At 42.5% G+C, this 19361-nt stretch overlaps 1 protein-coding gene across 3 annotated transcripts in view; it reads left to right on the top strand.

Annotated features, from left to right (window-relative positions):
* The window catches only part of ABCA3 (ATP binding cassette subfamily A member 3), a 338890-nt gene that overhangs the window by 235324 nt on the left and 84205 nt on the right, over positions 1-19361 (top strand). For all 3 annotated transcript variants that reach the window (XM_030211949.1, XM_030211951.1, XM_030211950.1), the window contains exons 21-25: positions 2920-3124; positions 3510-3729; positions 7075-7233; positions 8002-8174; positions 17354-17488. In XM_030211949.1, coding sequence (XP_030067809.1) covers positions 2920-3124; positions 3510-3729; positions 7075-7233; positions 8002-8174; positions 17354-17488 — 892 coding nt within the window. The remainder of the gene's footprint in view (positions 1-2919; positions 3125-3509; positions 3730-7074; positions 7234-8001; positions 8175-17353; positions 17489-19361) is intronic.

The raw sequence follows: 19361 nt of genomic DNA on the forward strand, positions 1-19361 counted from the left end.
TAGAACCAATTTGTCTAGGAATGCCAGTTCTATGAAATCAATAATCGAAAGGTATTAAAACATTGCTTGATCCCCTCCGAAGGGACACCACCTTGTAAGTGGTGGAGGGGCTATCGTGTTTCAATGACTCAGAGGGCTACGCTGAAGGGTTACCCATATTAGACAGGCCTCTGAGAAGAAACCAAAGAGTGTCCCAAACTGGAGGATCCAAGATGGTGTCGAGGGAGGATGTACATTAGTTGAGTTCCCGTTTTACACCAGAATACCTGAAGAAGTAGGCGCACTCCCCAGAGAATGGGGAAGAAGAAAGGCAAAGCCGTGGTGTTGTCCTCCTCGAACACGGCTGGGGTTCCCACCACTTCTCAGTCTACTTTGGAGGGATTCGGGGTCATAACGTTGTGGATATCGGTTCCTGCTTCGGGGAACAGCAAAGCTTTATTGCCGAATCTCAGTGGAGAGGGAGTGACTTTGAGTCCCCCTGTTGGCATGACCTCTCCAAGACCCGGAAACAGTAGCACTTCGCTATGGAGGTCGACAGTGGAAACGCCCGAAGTGGGTTAGGATTTTCACGCGATCCGAGGAGGTCCTGGCGCAGCATTGACTCCGGATAATAAACCAACTGGGGGATTGGAGAGTGAACTCTTCCCCCCGAAGATATCTGGAGCAGTTTCTGTGGAGAAATTGGACCTGGTGAAGCCAAACAATGTCACAATGGACGCACTATGGGAAATGCTGCAGAGTGTGAATAACTCTCTTCTTCAGATGTCAAAACTTTTTTAGGAATAAATATGTGATTATATCTTTGATTTTGGAAATGGTTTCTCTACGAAAATCAGTTAATCTGGTAATCAGTGGTGTAGGAAGGGGGGGGGTGGGGGGCGGTCCGCCCCAGGTGCACGCCGCTGGGGGGTGTCGGCTCCGTGCTGGTGCACTGCCCTCTCTGCCCCGGAACAGGTTACTTCCTGTTCCGGGACAAAGAGAGCAGTGAACCAGCGCGGAGCCGACACACCCCAGCAACGTGCAGTCGGGGCGGATCGGCCCTCCCGCCCATCCCTCGCCGCAGGTAGTCGCTCCGGGGGGGGGGTGCGCAGCGGCGACCCACCCCGGGTGTCAGCTCCCCTCGCTACGGCTCTGCTGGTAATGAAGGACAGTTATGTTTCTTGTAAAAAATTGGAACTTCTGGAGACCCAATTAAGGAAAAATAACTTGAGAAAGATAAATTTTCCTAAAATACCCTATATATAGAGTTATATTATTAGTGACTTCTGCCTTTGATTTAGATAGGAACAATGTTTTGAAATTGCATTTCCGACATATGGCTGATAGGTTTTTTTTTGGGTTCAAATATATTTCCTGACATATCAAGGGAATCGCAGACTAGGAGGTGTGAACTCTTGGCTTTTAAGCCAAGAATCATTGCCCTAGGTGGGACCTTCCTAGAGCGATTCCCTTGTAAGTGTTTTATTTCCTGATTACTTATTTGTTGAACCCAGAAAATTATAAGAGTTTGTGGAGTTAAAAGAACAGATGAAGAACCCTCTGCAGCAACTTCCTTTAAGTTACCACTGTAGTGGCTGCAATTACCGATTAACCTTCCTCCCTCAGAAAATATGAATTGTAAGATTAACCATTCTGTGTTTTTCTTATTTTCTTTGAGATTGTTTTCCTGATCTTGGATCCCCCAATTGTGGACTAACAAAGATGATATTTTTCCTTAATGTTTGTTTTAATTGATATTTTCTCTTTTCTTTCCCATTTATGTATTGGACATAAATGTAATATAAAATGAATAAATAAAATAGTTTAAAAAAAACAAACATTGCTTGATAAACCAGATTTACAGAGCAAATAGGTTTTTAGCTTTTTCCAGAAACCCCAACTCTGAGAGAGCATTTTAGGATTTATAGAAATATAAATTGTCAAATAGTTCATACATTTTTATTTATTATGTTTATTACCTGGATGTGTTCTTTGCTAATCGGTTAGTGCATCGGCATTGTTGCGTGCTAACAAATTAGTGCAGGTTTAGTGTGTGACCCTACTGCCTACAAAATAGGTGGCGGTAGGGGCTTATGTGCTAATTGGAAAATTATCACTTGGCCATTAATAAGAAAAATAGGAAAATCATCCATATAGCCCATCAGTAAAAATGGCCTTAGTGTGCGGAGTGACCCACGTAAAGCTGCACTAAGGCCATTTTTTACTGCTGTTTGGTAACAGGACCCCATAATCATGATAAATACCATTTCCTATATTGTGGAGAATGCTTTGAAAAGTGTATACTAATGTATTTTTTTCATTTCTTAAAATCTGAAAGAAATTGCCATTTCTTTTTTACTATATGATGCGATTCATTTCTGTGTAAAATGGTCCTTTAAAAAAATATTGAGTGTTAATATGCCATTTCTCAGTGTCCTCACCAGCCTAGTCCAGAAACCTGTAGATTATTTCCATCAACCTGCAGATGGATACAGAACAAGTGCTATAAGCTGAACTCTATAAAGGCACCATGCAGCCTTAGCTCCTCAGTATTTCTCTGTCTCCAGCAAATGATGATGGGTGGACTGTGCAGCATCTGGACTGGTATCTGAGGACAGTTCTGGGCCAGTTGGAAAACTAAGCCTTAGCTGAGCAAGAAGTGTTTTGCTTAAGGATTTTAGCTCCAAGTGAAAGAAAAAAAAAAAAGACAAATTCTAGAGTGGAGTATGGTTGGGTGGGAGGGAATTTCTTTGATGGTGCTAGAATGTATAGTTCCATAGGGTCAGTGAAAAATTAGATTTCTAATTTAGTTTAATGAGTTGAGATCTTCAGCATTGTTGTATGTTCTCGTTCAAGGCTTGCCTCACTATTATTGTTCTGTTCTTTTCTATTCTGCTCATGCCCTCTGTCCCTTACAACTCTTCCACATTTCTTTTGCAGGGGTGAAACTGGCTTTGCTATTGCTATTAACCTGCTCTATGGAATGGCATCTTTGGCCAGCACTTTTGCTCTCCTGCTGGTCAGTGAGAGAACCATCAAGTCCAAACATGTGCAGTTCATCAGTGGCGTCTATATCTTCAACTTCTGGTTCTCTACTCTGCTGTGGGATCTCATCAACTTTCTCATCCCCTGTGTTCTGATGCTGGTGAGATGTGGAGATTCTGACAGCATTCCAAGAATAGAATGGGTGGGTGGGGGAGGTGGTAAGCACAAAATGTGTGCTTCTCTGAAGATTAAAGTCAGCATGCAGCATAACCATTTCTAACACAGAGGAAATCAGTAGGGCTATGTGGCACACCTGTGGTACAGGGAAACTGTGGTAAACTCTTTTGCGCTCTCACTTTAATTAAAGTTTAGTTGCTATTGATAATTGCTCACTAAGTGGGATATTCATTGCTGTAGACATCATTAAAGCAATGCCATCCAGTACATAAGTAGCCACCACTGGGATGGAAATGAAGCAAACATTTCCTACACATGCCTACCCTACCTGTATGCTCTCTTTTTCTCTTGGCATTCCTCCTTTCCAGGCAGTATTCCAAGCCTTTGATGTGAAAGCCTTTACCCAGGACAACCACCTCGTAGATGTGATTCTGATCTTCGTAATATATGGTTGGGCCATCATCCCCCTTATGTACCTGCTCAGCTACTTCTTTTCTGTGGCAGCCACAGCGTACACCAGACTCACTATGTTCAACATCCTCTCAGGCACTCTCACCTTCCTGGGTGTCACAATCATGAGCATTCCAGGTGAGAATATACCTTTCTCTTCTCTCCAACATCATAAATCCTGTTGTAGTTCATGAGGCTGTTGAGGTCAAAATTTCAACACAGGCTAGATGAGAGACGGTGAAAAATGACAGAATCCACTTCCCTTCCCAAAATGGATATTGTGAATGAAAGCTCTTGTACTGCTGTGGGGCAGGTTTCAATTTAATTGGAATCCCCCAAAAAGTAAAAGAAATTGCAGGCCCACAACAATATCCATGAAGCCATCATTTACACCACACAAACTAGGAAGAATTATATCACACTAGCAGCAAAGCATTTGGGGTGAAGTGATTTGTGTTCTGAGACTCCTTTTCATCCACCTTCTTTTTCTTCTTCCCCAACCTGACCCCTTGACTCTCCCCAGGTTGACACCAGCACTCAGCGTGGAAACATAGTCTAATGATTAGAACAGCAGTCTGAGAACCAGGAAAGTCAGGATTCAGATTCTGTTAATCTTGCTGACACTCCTTGTGAACTTGGGCAAGTCATTTAGCCCTCCATTGCCTCAGATTTAAAAAAAACAAAACACCTTAGATTGTAAGCCTTCTGGGGCAAGGAATACCCTCCCATACCTCAGGTTTGGCAAGTTGAACAATCAAATCCAGTCTTTCCATTTCATGACCTGCCTGACCTTGAAGTCCTCACTCCCTTTTCCCCAATCTGATCCAAGCATTCCCTTTTCCAGACCAATGTCCGCATTGTCCTTTTCCAACCTCTACTGCTGCATTCCTGCTCTGACCCACTCAGGCAGCTGGTGGTTATTCCCATGTCTGGAAAGCCAGTGGAAACCTCCTTTTCCAGGCTGCAAAGTAGCATCTTCTGTACTAATGAGCCATGGCCTTCAGCCTGCACTGCTGAGACCTTCAGCTGCCCTGGCTGATGTCTAGGCCTCTTTTTGGACATAGATGGAGAACCACTACACAGAAGCCAAGCATTATATGTAAAAATCTCTATTACCAGTAGCATACTATGTTTTAGCAACTAAAATCATGTGTTCCTTATATTTCAGACACCCGTTCTTGACTCTGTTGTTAGGGGTCACTGTCGGCTGCAGATTTTGGAGGCTGCAATTTCCAGATAGCCTCTAGAACCTTCAAAGAGGTGTTCAGTATTGTTCATCTAAAGCAGGATGATCATATCCGGTCTCCTTTCTGGTTTCCATTCCTTTTGAAGTTTTTAATTACTCTTCTTAGTTAGCTGCACCCACCCTTATAGATTTGAATATAGCAACCCTATTCAATTTGTTTGACGTACTGCAGATATTACTAAAAATCTAAGCAGTCTGCAAAATTGAGAAAAAAAATGAGGGAGGGAACAGCGAGTAACACTTCAGGACATACCCAATATATTCACATAATATAAACACAAAAGGGTAGTGGGAGCGGAGGAGATTGCAATTGTGATCAAGGTTAAACAAGGGAGAGGGAAATACAAAAAGGAGGGTGCACAATAAGCTGCCTCTATTCATCATGATCCTCCATATTCTCTGTTCATGGGGAAGAGGGATTTTATCATTTTTTTTGTTTATTTTGACACAATAGTTTTTCCCGTAACACTGAACTTCCAATTCAATTTTAACCAGCCTCTGTAGAGTTAAGGTGCCACTAACCTTCATTTACAACACTCGGGGGATTTTATTTTCCCCCTTATTTTATATCCCTTCAACTTGTCCAGTCATTGCAGTGACAGTCGTCCATCAGGGTTATTTATATACCAGGATACACAAACTCCTAGTATCTCATAGTCATGGACCTTAAATCTGGCCACTGAATACTGTTGTTGTGCAATGACTGCCCCCCCCCCCCCCCCCCCCCCCCCCCCGCTCCCCTCTTTCTCTGTTTCTCTCTAGGGCTGTGAATGCTGTATTTGTAGCACACTAAGCCCTGGCCATCCTGGGGAGCTGAAACCTGACTTAGGACCACTGCACTGTCCCACCCAGTGCGTGTCAGTGAAAATGAGCAGTGCTATAACAGTTTTCGTCCTGCAAGGAGAATAATGAATAAGATCAATAGAGGCAGGATATAACCAAGAAACTGAAAGCTGATATAAGGAGTATGTTGTTTTCTGTAGAAATGACCAGTGGCTATGTTCTGCCATGTCATCAGCCTAAAATCTTTTTTCCCCCCCCCCATTGCTGCTAATGCAGAAGGTGGAATCCCCCTCCCCCCACCCCCATCTCTAACTTCGTACCCTTTATGTTTTATTAGAAAATACCACTACCAGAAATGACAGCTCTGGCTGTGCTCAAAGGTCTGGCAGTACCTCCTTGGTGAATCTATATCTCAGTCCTCCTTTAGTGGTTACTTTTCTCTTTAAAATAATGGGGGGGGGGGGGGGGGGAGCATGTTCTACTGTGTTTGTTTGTTTTTTAACTGTCCAATATACTGATTCTGGTGGTGGTGACAGATTTCTTTGGTGCTTGCTAGAAGAACAGTGATACGCAGGCCAGCATCAGCCCCTTACCACAGATTTCACTGGAGTTTCTGAAAAGTTTGAGTAAAAGTTGTACTTTTAGAGGATAATTTTATAACAGGGTGCCTAGATTAATAGGGCAGGAAGGTGCCTATTTTTTTACCTATGAAGGCACATAAGCCCTTGTGTGTCTTTACAGAAGACTAGCTTAAATTCTGCAGAAAAATCCCTCAGATTGAGAGGACTGAAATTTATGCTTGCTTGTGAGCAGGCCTAAATATTAGTGCATATGTTCATACTTTATAAAATGTGTGTAGCACACTCCTCCCCTGAGTATGCCTATTGTACAAGTACACACTTGCTTTTACCGCATGTACTTGTAGGCATAATGTAATCTTATAAGAAGTCTTTTATGCTCAAAAAAGGTTTATAAAATTACCCTCTCAAAACTTTTCCCTGCCACCTTCTTCTTGTTTTAAGGGAAACAGAGAATCTGGGGGGGGGGGGGGGGACGACTGATTACTTCTGAACTTGACTTTGAAGCTTGTGAAGACCTCTTTCATGTGAACGTTGGATGTTAACCAGCAACAAGCAAAATTTGCAGACATTTTCCCCAAACTCTTTACATAAAAAGTCCGCAGTGGCCACGTTCTGCTTCCTGATATATGACCTGCACCCTTATGTTTCAAAGTTTGTCACAAGAGCATCTAATCTCTTTTTATGGATGGAATGCCAGCACTGTTCATATGTAAAATTAGTGTTCACCTGACTGAAGGGCAGACTCCTTTGAGGTAGAATGTAATTTTTATTCTATGCAACAGATTCTTTCTGCTGTTTGTGAAGTGTTCTTTTCCCTTCTAGAAGCAGGAGAAATTTGTAACTGTCAATGTGTGTCTCATGTCTATTCCACAGAACTGGGTCTTGTGAAACTCGCCCAAACTCTGGATAAAGCCTTCATTCTTCTTCCAAATTACTGCCTGGGCCAATCCTTCAGTTTGTTCTACCAGAACTTTGAATTCATTCAGTTCTGCACTTCCTCCTTTGAGGCGACCTTCATCTGCAAAGCATTCAGTGAGTGCATATGCTTCATCTTTGCTGCTTTCAAGCCAGTGGTGTTGAGGTGGGACACTTCGGTAACTGGTGACTGTCTAACAGACCTCAGTAAGAGCCTCTCAGATACTGTGCTTACTTGATCTGTATATTCTAGATTTGAAGCTCTGCTACTCTGTCAAAATATTTGCAATACACATGACAGTCCATCTCTATATGTCAGATCTGTCGGTCACAGAACTACCTTTCTTCCCCAAGCTTCATGGACTCCCTACATACTGGGGGGATGCAGCCTTTACCCCATAACACTGTATCCAAAGGTTTTGTTGAAAAGGAGTTTTAAGATCTCCAGTTAAGTCTTTTAGTCTTGCCATATAGTACATTTTCTCTTTTGTGAACAGACTTGTTGGCATATTTACTGCTGTATATTAGTGACAGAGAGAACTTGGGTGTATTTTAACCAAACTGACTTTTTGATTGACTAGTTTGAAATTCCTCTTCAGAATCTTACCAAGAAGACTACTGCAGATTCTTAGAGGATTTTGCTGGGTAACAAAAACCTAATTTTTACCATACTAATCTAATTTCGTCTTTTGAGCTCACACATTTACCAATAGAAGGAATATCTGGTAGTATTGCCTGTCAGGAAGCTTGCGGGGTGTTATGAGCCAGGTATCTGCTTTTGTTTTCTCCTGAGCTCAAATTTAACTGTATCCTTTCAAAAATCTCAGCAAACCAAAAATGCAGAATTCTAGTTTCAGTGGTTCATTTTCTCCCCTCTATCCTAAGATATTACTTACCAGCTGAATTACTTTTCCTGGGACTCTCCGGGGATCGGGCAGTACGTCACTTCCATGGCTGTCCAGGGCTTCGTCTTGCTCAAACTACTACTCATCATTGAGAGCAACATTCCTCACAGGCTCCGGAATCTGTGCAGTGGCCTCTGCAGGAGACAGAAACTGGTAAGCCAGAAACATCCTTCTCTAGAGAGAGAGTCAGAAGCCCCTAAGGCAGTGATCTTCACAAATTTTTAAGCTAGGGCCACTTTAAATCTAAATGAGATGGAGAGTCACGATACTGCTGGCCAACATATGTCAATGATGTCCCTCCCATCTAGCCCACCTTCAAACCTTTCATGCCTTGTCTTTCATGCATGTGGCTCTTCCCCCCACCCCACCCCCTTCCACTTCACTCTTTCCTGAGTTTAAAGAGGCAGAGTAGCAGAAGAAACAGAAAGGTAATGGGGCCACCCGTTGCCCTCAGTCCTTGCACTGAAGAACACTGCCCTTAGGAAAAGCTGCCATGGACTTTGTCCTCAGTCACGTGAAGACAAGTAATCTATTAATGTAGAAACAAAGTTTCATAAGCAAAACAACTCTCTCTGTATTAGCTTGCTTTCATGCTAATGATGTCACTGGTGATACGTTATGTCCAGTGGTGTGCTGGTAAATGTTTAACAGGCTCTCTCCCTGGTCCCCCTCTGCTCCCCCCCCAAAAAAATTGCAGAGCTGGCTATGGCCGGGGAGAGAGCCTTGGGGGGGGGGGGGGGCAATGCATTCCTCCAGGAAAAAAAATTAAATGATCCCAGGTTCCAATCTAATTCATGTTTAACGTGCGATAAAATGCCGTAAATAAATATAAACTTTTAATGTTGAGCACCTGATTCTCAAAGTGAACATATTCCAAACACTATAATGAAAATAAAATGATTTTTTTTTCTACCTTTCTTGTCTGGTGACTGTTTTTCTGATCATGCTGGCCCAGTATCCGATTCTGCTGCTATCTGCCCTCTTAACGCCGTTTCCAGGGCTTCCTTTCCATTTCTTTCCTTTCCTCCTTTCTTCTTCATTTCTGGTCCTCAGCTTCTGCCTATTTTCTTCATCCATGTGCAGTTTTTCTCCTCTCTTCCTTTTCCCTCATCTCATCTCCTTCCTCACTCTTCTCTCCCCTCCATCCATGTCCAGCATTTCTTCTCTCTCCCCTCCTCTGCCCTGCCCTGCATGCACCCATGTCCAGCAGTGACCCTCCTCTCCCCTGCCTTGCATGCACCCATGTCCAGCAGTGACCCACCTCTCCCCTGCCCTGCATGCACCCATGTCCAGCAGTGACCCTCCTTTCCCCTGTCCTCCAGGCTCCATCCACCCATGTCCAGCAGTGACCCTCCTCTCCCCTGCCCTATATGCACCCATGTCCAGCAGTGACCCTCCTTTCCCCTGTCCTCCAGGCTCCATCCACCCGTGTCCAGCAGTGACCCTCCTTTCCCCTGTCCTCCAGGCTCCATCCACCCATGTCCAGCAGTGACCTTTCTCTCCCCTGCCCTGCATGCACCCATGTCCAGCAGTGACCCTCCTCTCCCCTGCCCTGCATGCACCCATGTCCAGCAGTGACTCTCCTCTCCCCTGCATGCACCCTTACCCAGCGACCCCCTCCATCCACCCATGCCCAGCAGTGACTCCCTTTTCCCCCGCCACCCCATCCCGAGTTGTTTGGCGAATTCTCCTCCCTCCCTCCCGATCCGGTCCCTCACCGACCGCTTGTTCTTTGAATTCTTCGGGGCAGGCAGTCTTGCCTGCCCGCTTCCAGCGCTGACTGTCCCCCGCTGCTGATTCGCACTTCAAAATGGCCGCCGAGACTCTCGCGAGGCCGCCTCTGGAAGTCTCGGCGGCCATTTTTAAAGCGCGAACCGGCAGCGGGGGACAGTCAGCGCTGGAAGCGGGCAGGCAAGACTGCCTGCCCCGAAAAATTCAAAGAACAAGTGGTCGGTGAGGCGGATCCGGAGGGAGGGAGGAGAGCCAGAGCCGGCTCACTATTTTCAACAACTGGCTCGCAAGCCGGAAGAAAATTTAACAACCGGCTCTTGCGAGCCGGTGCGAGCCCGTTTCATTTTTACTAGTAACTAATAACTGATAACTAATAGCCTGCTCTGGTGACAACTGATTTACCCTCCAATTTAAATCTATCCTCCCCTACCTTAGACACCCTCTCTCTTCCATACACTCCTCAGCCATTTTCCTATCCTACTCTTCTTACACTTAAATTCTCAAATCTATTGTCTGCTAATCATTATGTATTACCTCCTACACATTTGCTCCTTCTACAGCAAACTGCTGTAACACTATTATATTACTACTCTCCAGTTGCCCCTCTACAGTTTACCACAAAATCCTGCCTTCACTAACCAATCAAAATGATTTTCCTAAAATTACTTATAGTCATTCATTCTCTAACTCTTATTCATGCAACCTCTAAAGCCCTACCGTCGGAAATTAATATCGTACCAGTTCTTCATTACCATAGGAGACCAAACAAGCCAATCATTCCTTCAAGAATGGGCCACAATCAGCAAAAACCTTCATTTCCTAACCAACCATCACAAAAAACAACTGCAGTTTCATCTAAAGCAGAAGACAACTATACCACGCATAAAGTAACCAAAATTAAATATCAAAATACTAGACAAATTATAAATATCCAACCATCCTCCCATACTACAGATTCTTACTTACCAGTCTGAATAGGATACATCAATGCCAGATCAGCAGTTATCAAAGCTGAAATCATTACTGACTGGATTAAGTCTGCCAATTTAGACCTACTCTTCATTACAGAAACTTGGATCCGTGATTCTAAAGAGCCCATCATACTTGACCTTTGCCCTCTTAAATACAAGATATCACACTGGCCTAGAAAGGAGAAATCTGGAGGAGGTATAGCACTTATCTTCAGATCCAACTTCATTCTTGAACCCATCTCAGAAAGCCTTACTCCACAACTTGAAATCGCCTCAATAAAACTCCACAACCCTACTCTCTCTGATCACATTACCTGTATTTTATTCTACAGACCCCCTTGTTACTGGACCCATAGCCAATCAACCTTCATGGACTTCATATCCAACTCATGCATTAACAACCCTAATGTAATAGTACTAGGTGACTTAAACCTACATTTGGAGGACTCCAAGTTAACACATACCCAAGATTGTTGGACCTCTTTGACACGTGTGACCTTATTCTACCTCCTCCACAACCCACTCATATCAAGGGTCACTCACTTAATGTTATTTCTTATAAATTCTCTAGTGATCAAAATTTAATTATGTCCAATATTAACTGGTCTCCTACACCCTGGTCCAATCATTACGAAGCATTCCTAACATTACAATGGCATAAAAAGGGCCAACCTAAATTACAAAACCACAAAACAATTCTTACCAGAGGAAGGATTGATAATGATACTTTTTGGAAACTTATCTATGTCAATAATTGGTTAACGCAACCCAATTCTGATCTCTTCCTCACAATATGGGATGAAAGATGCAAAATGATCTTAGATTAAATCGCACCACTACGTCCCAAAAACTTACGCATATGCAACCCTTCACCGTGGTTCAACGATTTATTGAAAAATTTGAAGTCACAAACCAGAAAACTTGAAAAGGCATGGAGCAAATCGAAGGATCACCATAACTTCAATGCATGGAAATAATCACAAAGAAATTACAAATACGCCATCAAACGTGCCAAAAGAGACTATTATTTATTTATTTATTATTTATTTATTTATTGCACTTGTATCCCACATTTTCCCACCTATTTGCAGGTTCAATGTGGCTTACAAAGACCTGTTATGGTATCGCCATACCAGGGTACAGAATTTATTTATTTATTTATTGCATTTGTACCCCACATTATCCCACCTTTTTGCAGGCTCAATGTGGCTTACAGAGTAAGGTTATGATAAAGTCAGTACATGATTTAAATACAGTTGATCATAAGCTGAGGTAAGAGAGGTGATAGATGGGCTGATGTTGGGTAGGTTGTATGAGAAATGTTTTAGGTGTGTTTGGGTGATTTGGGGGATGAATTGTATCATTGAGGGTGGTTATTGTAAGCTTTGTTAAAGAGGTGTGTTTTCAGAGCTTTGGGGAAGCTGGTTAGATTGTTCATGGTTTTCAGGGTTTTGGGTAGCGCATTCCAAAACTGTGTACTTTTGTATGCAAAGGTCGTAGCATAAGCTTGTTTGTACTTCACTCCTTTGCAGCTGGGGAAATTCAGGTTTAGGAATTTGCAGGCCGATCTTTTGGCATTTCTGGGCGGTAGGTCCACTAGGGTTACCATATAGAGTGGGGCATCTGCGTGAATGATTTTGTGCACGGTTGTGCAAATCTTGAATTCAATTCGTTCCTTGAGCGGAAGCCAATGCAGTTTCTCTCTTAGGGGCTTCGCGCTTTCATATTTAGGTTTTCCAAGATGAGCCTGGCTGCCGTGTTTTGGGTTGTCTGGAGTTTTTTAATGGTCTGTTCTTTACAGCCTGTGTACAAGGCGTTGCAGTAGTCCAAGTGGCTTATAACTAGTGACTGCACTAGGGTGCGAGAGATATTTCTTGGGAAATAAGGTTTAATTCTTTTGAGTTTCCACATCGATTGGTGTTAGAAAGAGTCAAGGAAAAACAGGAGAATTTGGTCAAGCAGTAATAGAAGGGTACATTCTGAATAAAGGTGGATAGGTGTTGTATTATAGTTGGTTATGGGTTTTCTTGGTAGGCTTTGTTAAAGAGAGAGGTTTTCAGAGATTTGCGGACGTTACTTCGTTGATCGATTTCAAGTGAGATGGAAGTGTATTCCACAGCTGTGTACTCATATAAGAAAAGCTGGTCGCGTGTGTTAGTTTGTATTTTAGACCTTTACAACTGGGGAAGTGTAGGTTAAGAAAGGTGCGGGAAGATCTTTTAGCATTTCTGGGTGGTAGGTCCATGAGGTCTAGCATGTAGGTCGGAGCATCACCGTGAATGATTCTGTGAACACTAAAAAAAATTACAGTGACTGGTGCAGATATAAAAAAAACAATTTCAAATTATAAAAACTCTCCTAAATACTGATCCAGTAACTTCATCACCTACAAACCGTCCTTCTGCTGACCAATTAGCTAAGTATTTCAACAACAAAATCATTAATCTTCGCAAGTCGATCTCCCAAGTTACTTCTACTGTAGACACCTTTCTTGATGAACTGGACCCTAGCTCAACTGAAGTACCAGCTGACCAGTATTGGACCAACTTCACCCTCCTTACCAATGAAGAAGTCTCCAAAACCATCTCTAAACTCTCCAGGTCTTATTGCCAACTTTTACCCTTGTCCCAACTACCTTCTAAAACGTTCTCCAATGTGTTTCATTGCAGATCTCACCACTCACTTAAATTTCCTACTCCAACGAGGATCCTTCCCACTAGTCATGGTAATATTTTACTAACACCAATATCAAAGAACTCCAAGAAGCCTGCTAACGATATTACCCAATTACCGTCCAATTGCCTCCATCACCCTGATTACAAAACTGATGGAAAGCAGAGTGACTTCGCAGCTTAATGATTATATTCCAAAGTTTTCCATCATACATGAATCATAATCGGTCTTCCATTCGGCCCACAGCACAGAAATGGTCCTTATTACCTAAATATCCAAATTCAAACAGGAAATTGCAATTGGTAACCATATCCTCCTTATGCAATTCGACTTGTCCAGCGCCTTTGACATGGTTGATCATACCATCCTAACTAAACTTTTGGGATAGGTGGCAACATCATTAACTAGATAAAAAGCTCCATCACTACAAGATCCTACCAAGTCAAACATGTCATCTCCATTGCTATCAGAATGCGGAGTGCCACAGGGATCTCCACTTTCTCCGATACTGTTTAACCTTATGATGATCCCTCTGGCCAGATCACTAGCCAAATATGGCCTTAATCCCTTCATTTACGCTGACGATGTCACCATATACATCCCTTTTAAATCCAACATATCTGAAATCTCCGATAAAATAAACACAGGTATGTCCACTCTAACCTCTTGGGCCGATGCTTTCAAGATGAAACTAAATAAAGAGAAAACGCAGTGTTTAGTCCTCTCTTCTTAACACTTTGCTCCTCCCAACTACTCTTAGCACCCCAGAGGTCAAACTCCCCATATCAGACAACTTGAAAATTCTTGGAGTAACAATTGATAGCCATTTATCATTTGAAAACTATGCTAAATTCATCAATAAAAAGATGTTCAACATAATGTAGACTTTGAAACGAGTGAAATCATATTTTCCTTTGAACACCTTCCGGAACCTAGTATAGTCCACTGTACTCACGCAGATTACTGCAACAGTGTTTTTTTAGGTTGTAAATCCCTAATATTGAAGAAACTCCAGACTACCCAGAACATGGCAGCCAGACTTATTTTCGGCAGGTCAAGATTCGATAGCGCAACATCTCTCCGAGAGAAGCTTCGCTGGCTGCCCATCAGAGAAAGAATTAATTTTAAAATCCACACAGTGATTTACAAGATATTACACGGCGAAGCCCTCACCTACATGAATAACCTCATCGACCTCCCAACCAGAAACAGTCTGACGTCTTCCCATACTTACCTCAATCTACACCTTTCCAACTGCAAGGGTATTAAGTACAAATCCTTCTACGCATCCAATTTTTCCTTTCTGGGTAGCCAGCTTTGGAATGCACTACCAAGATCAATCCGAACAATCAACGGCCTTTTGCCCTTCGGAAAAGCATTGAAGACCCATCTCTTCAAGAAAACCCACCCTAATGATTCAACATAACTAAAGACTGCCCACATGATTTTTTCCGACTACTGTTTATACACTGACCATGTTTCCCATTATCCTTATTGCTATCCCATATCTATTTCCTCTCCATTTTCCTTATGCCTACCTACTTATGCTTATTTCCTTTATGACTTTGTAATTCTTCATATTGTTACTATGTAAGCTGCATTGAGCCTGCCATGTGTGGGAAAGCGCAGGGTACAAATGTAATAAAATAAATAAATGAACTTCAACATGCCCAGGCCAAAATTCTTGAAAAATAAGCTATTCGGCATAATGTCATCAGTCTATGTTGAAGTGCAAAAAGTGTTCAATTTATCTTTATAATAATTTTATCTCTTTTCATTAAGAACATTAATTATTGTAAAGATAAATTGAACACTTTTTGCACTTCGGTATGGACTAATGATGACATTATGCCAAATGGTCTATTTGTCAAGTATTTTAGCCTGGACATGTTGAAGTTCGTTCATTTACTATTTATAAAAGGTCTTTATAACTGTAAGAATGTTCCAGTCACCGTAAACGCATTGTGTTTAAAATCTCAGTGCAGAATATAACATCTTGAGAAGATTTGCAGGTTATCTGTTGAAATGACACATGGAGAGCAGTTTTCAGCCATAGTGAATCTGCTTAAAGATAGGTGGATAACTTATCTGTATACCTTCTGTGTATACTTTCAAAGAGATTTGTATATCTTGTCACTGAAAATACATTTATGGATAAGTTACAGCATATTTTTTTATATAACTTTATACTAGCTATTCCTACAGCCAAAATATACAGATAACTTTTATCTGTATAACGGAATATCACCACTACACAGATATGGGCCTGGCCCTTGCATCAAATAGATGGATAACTTTTATCCATATATTCATTTATACAGATACCAGCCAATATTCATCTGACAGGGGTCAGTGGTTTTTTAAATACTAACGCTAACTGTCATCAGCTAAATTAGCCCAGTATTTTCAGGGCAAGACATGTCTGGGCATCAGCACTGAATATCTGGGGCAAATTATGGATGTCCTGGCCGCAGAGCTTATGCGGGTCCCAGCCAATATGTGGGTCCTGACTGAATATTGGTCGGGACCCACATAAATAAATTAAAAAAAAAAAAATAATAACCCAGGTTAGGTGGCTCCTCCCCATTCTAATCTCCCTTTCCTCCCCCCCCCCCCCCACAGGAAATAGAGGGCTGCCCCAGCTCCCACTCCCCTCTGTAGCTCCCCCCCCCCCCCTCTTTTCGGGCCTACTTGGAGACAACCCTGGTGTTCTAGGGGGAAATCGGGCAGGTGCGATGCCCACTTGCTCCTTCCCGGCGCCGGCTGAAGTCCAAAATGGCTACCTCTAGAGGTTGCAGCAGCCATTTTGGACTTCAGGCAGGCGCGAGTGGGTATCGCTTCTGTACGATTTCCCCTAAACCATCAGGGACTTCTTCAATTAGGCCTGGGGGTCATTTATATTTTCTTTGAGGGGTGGGAGGGGGGAATGCAAGGGGGAGCCTGCCAGACACTATTTTAGTTTAACTGGGCACTGGCCAACATTCAGGATGGCACCCAGTTGAACTTGGCGCATTAAGTTAGGACAGCTTTTTTCCCTCTCCTAACTTTATGCACTTAACCTAGCCAGTTAGGAGTCTGAGCTTCGCTGTTAACTGCCTAGGGCAATGCTCCTCCCACTCTGCTCTGGACCCGCCTCTATCCTCACCAGTTAGGGGTTGGCCGTATAGCGCAGTATTCAGCGGCACTGTCTGGTTATATGCTGTTGAATGTTGCCAGTTAGCCCCGACCAAGCAATTTAAATGACCAGGAGCCTCTCCTTGCTGTTTACATCGTTTTGAATATTGGGCTTCTAAATTTTATCCGTCTAAAGACTTTGCATGAGCGGTTTTTGATAATTGACTCTGGTGTTTGTCCCCTGAAAATTACTTTTTTATTGTAACTGTTTGACATATTTGTGTCAACTGCGAAATATGTTGCCTGAAAATGAAATATATAAAATATTTAACATGTATAAGGTTCAGCTAAGAATCACAGTAAACTCTCTGAACAGGACATTTGCTGCCTGATGAGCCTCTAACTATGATTGGGAATTTTAGTGCATTTAAAACATCTATGCATGGTCTGAAGCAAGAAAGTGGACTTAATACTTTATGGCACTGCTCACATTTACTGTTTGGCTTTTGTTTTTCTCTGTGTTACTTGGGATTCACCAGCTCATATGCACTAGCTCCAAGGAAGCTGCGGCTGCATCTTCCTTTAGTTTGCATACTTTTGCTGCTTTACCATAGTTACAAACAAATGTCAGTAATTCTCATTTCACCAGCACTGATGGTATCCCTTTGGTTTCTTTTCCTGAGGGTACTTCTTGCAATAATTTAGAATTGAATATCAACAAGTAAAATTTGAACTAAGCCAATACTTTTAGTGCTGCTATGTAGAAGTGCCTCTTTAATGTGAAATTGAATCATGGTAGTCTTCTAGATTTTCTTTCTAATGACCTAATGGTGGTTCTCCCAGATGCTGGTAAAGAATAGGGAAGTGGTGTTACCAGAGGATCTGGATGTAGCTGACGAGAGAAAGAAAGTTCTAGAGTCTCCTCCAGAGCTGCTGACCTCTTTGAATAGCCCACTGGTCATTAAAGAGCTCACTAAGGTAAGATAACCTTGAATTTTTTAAAATCATTTTTATCTCCAGCCATGTTAGTTCCTCTATTTCAAAAAGCTGGAGTCTCTGATCTCAAGACCCATTATATAAATGATATTCAGGGAAAAGAGAGACAGTGAACACATGGCATAGCACTATTATGCAGTTAAAGAGCTTTCAAAAGAAGTGACTGCATAATCAAAGGGAGAGCAGCTATATTAATGGGTAACCAGGATGATAGGGAGAGCAAATGTATATCTAAAAAACTTGGTGGGGAGTAGGTGGGGCTGGCAGTGGGGAGAATGGCTGTATAGGTAGATAGGGAGTGGGAGGCTGGTGATGGGGAGTTCAGTTCTATAGGAGGAAGTACCAAAATGGCATATTGAGGCTCAAGGGTGAAGGGTAGAAATATGTAGAAGCTGAGAAGGATAAAGCTGAACTACTTAACAATTATTTCTGTTCTGTGTTCACAGAGGAAAGGCTGGGGGCAGGGCCACAGGAAACAATTGCTAATGGGAATGGCTAGCTATTAGACCAGGACAGATTTTCAGTAGACTGTTTGAGAAGAGCTAGCTAAATTAAAAATAGGCAAGGCAGTGGGGACTGATGGGATACATCTGAGGGTGCTCAAAAAACTTGGGGAAGTTTTGGCGGCTCCGTTGTCTGACCTTTTTAATGCTTCCTTAGAGTCTGGAAAGTGGTCCTGGAGGACTGGAGAAGGGCGAATGTGGTCCTTCTGCACAAGAGCAGAAGTAAGGAGGAGGTTGGGAATTATAGACCTGTTAGTCTGACCTCGGTGGTGAGTAAACTAATGGAAATGCTTCTAAAGCGGAGGATTGTGAAGTTTCTAGAATCTAATGGACTGCAGGACCTGAGGCAGCATGGTTTCACTAGAGACATGTCTTGTCAGAAAAATCTGATTGATTTTCTTTGACTGAGTGAGCAAATAGTTGGATATGGGAGGGAAGCTAGATGTGGTGTACTTGGATTTTAGCAAAGCCTTTGACACGGTTCCGCACAAGTGACTGATAAATAAGCTGAGTGCCCTTGGTATGGGTGCTAAAGTGACTGACTGGGTTAAAAGCTGGTTAAGTGGAAGGAAACAGAGGGAAGTGGTAAATGAAGCTTGCTCTGAGGAAAAGGATGTTGTCAGTGGTGTACCTCAGGAATCGGTGCTTGGGCCTGCTCTTTTTAACATCTTTGTGAGTGATATTGCAGAAGGGCTGTCTGGTAAGATTTGTCTCTTTGCAGATGATACCAATTTTGTAATAGGGTGGATACCCTGGAGGGATCTGGTGAAGCTTGAAGAATGGTCCAGTAGTTGGCAACTCAGATTTAATGCTGAAAAATGCAGGATCATACACTTAGGATGCAAAAATCCAAGTGTACGAAAGAAGAGCGAGACTTGGTGGTGATTGTGTCTGATGATCTCAAGGTGGCCAAACAGGTAGAAAAGGCAATAGTCAAAGCCAGAAGAATACTCGGGTGGATTGGAAGAGGAATGGCCAGCAGGAAAAAAGAGGTGATAGTGCCCTTATGTAAGTCTCTGATGAGGCCCCATTTAGAATATTGTGTTCAATTCTGGAGACCGTACTATGAAAAGATATAAACAGGATGGAGTTCCAGAGGGCAGCTACAAAATTGGTCAGTGGTCTCTTTCATAAACCTTATTCGGACAGACTTAAGACTCTCAATATGTATACTTTGAAAGAAAGGCAAGAGAGAGGGGCTGTAGTGTTCATTGAGCCTACAACTAGTGGGAAAATGTGGGGTATAAATGTATTAAATAAATAAATAAATATGATAAGAGACATTTCAAAACCTTTTTGGCATTTTTGTACAGGAGGTGAGCCTCTTTCAAATGAAGGAAAACTTTGGAATG

This window comes from Microcaecilia unicolor, chromosome 8, assembly GCF_901765095.1.
Source record: "Microcaecilia unicolor chromosome 8, aMicUni1.1, whole genome shotgun sequence".
In the NCBI taxonomy this organism is placed as follows: Eukaryota; Metazoa; Chordata; class Amphibia; order Gymnophiona; family Siphonopidae; genus Microcaecilia; species Microcaecilia unicolor.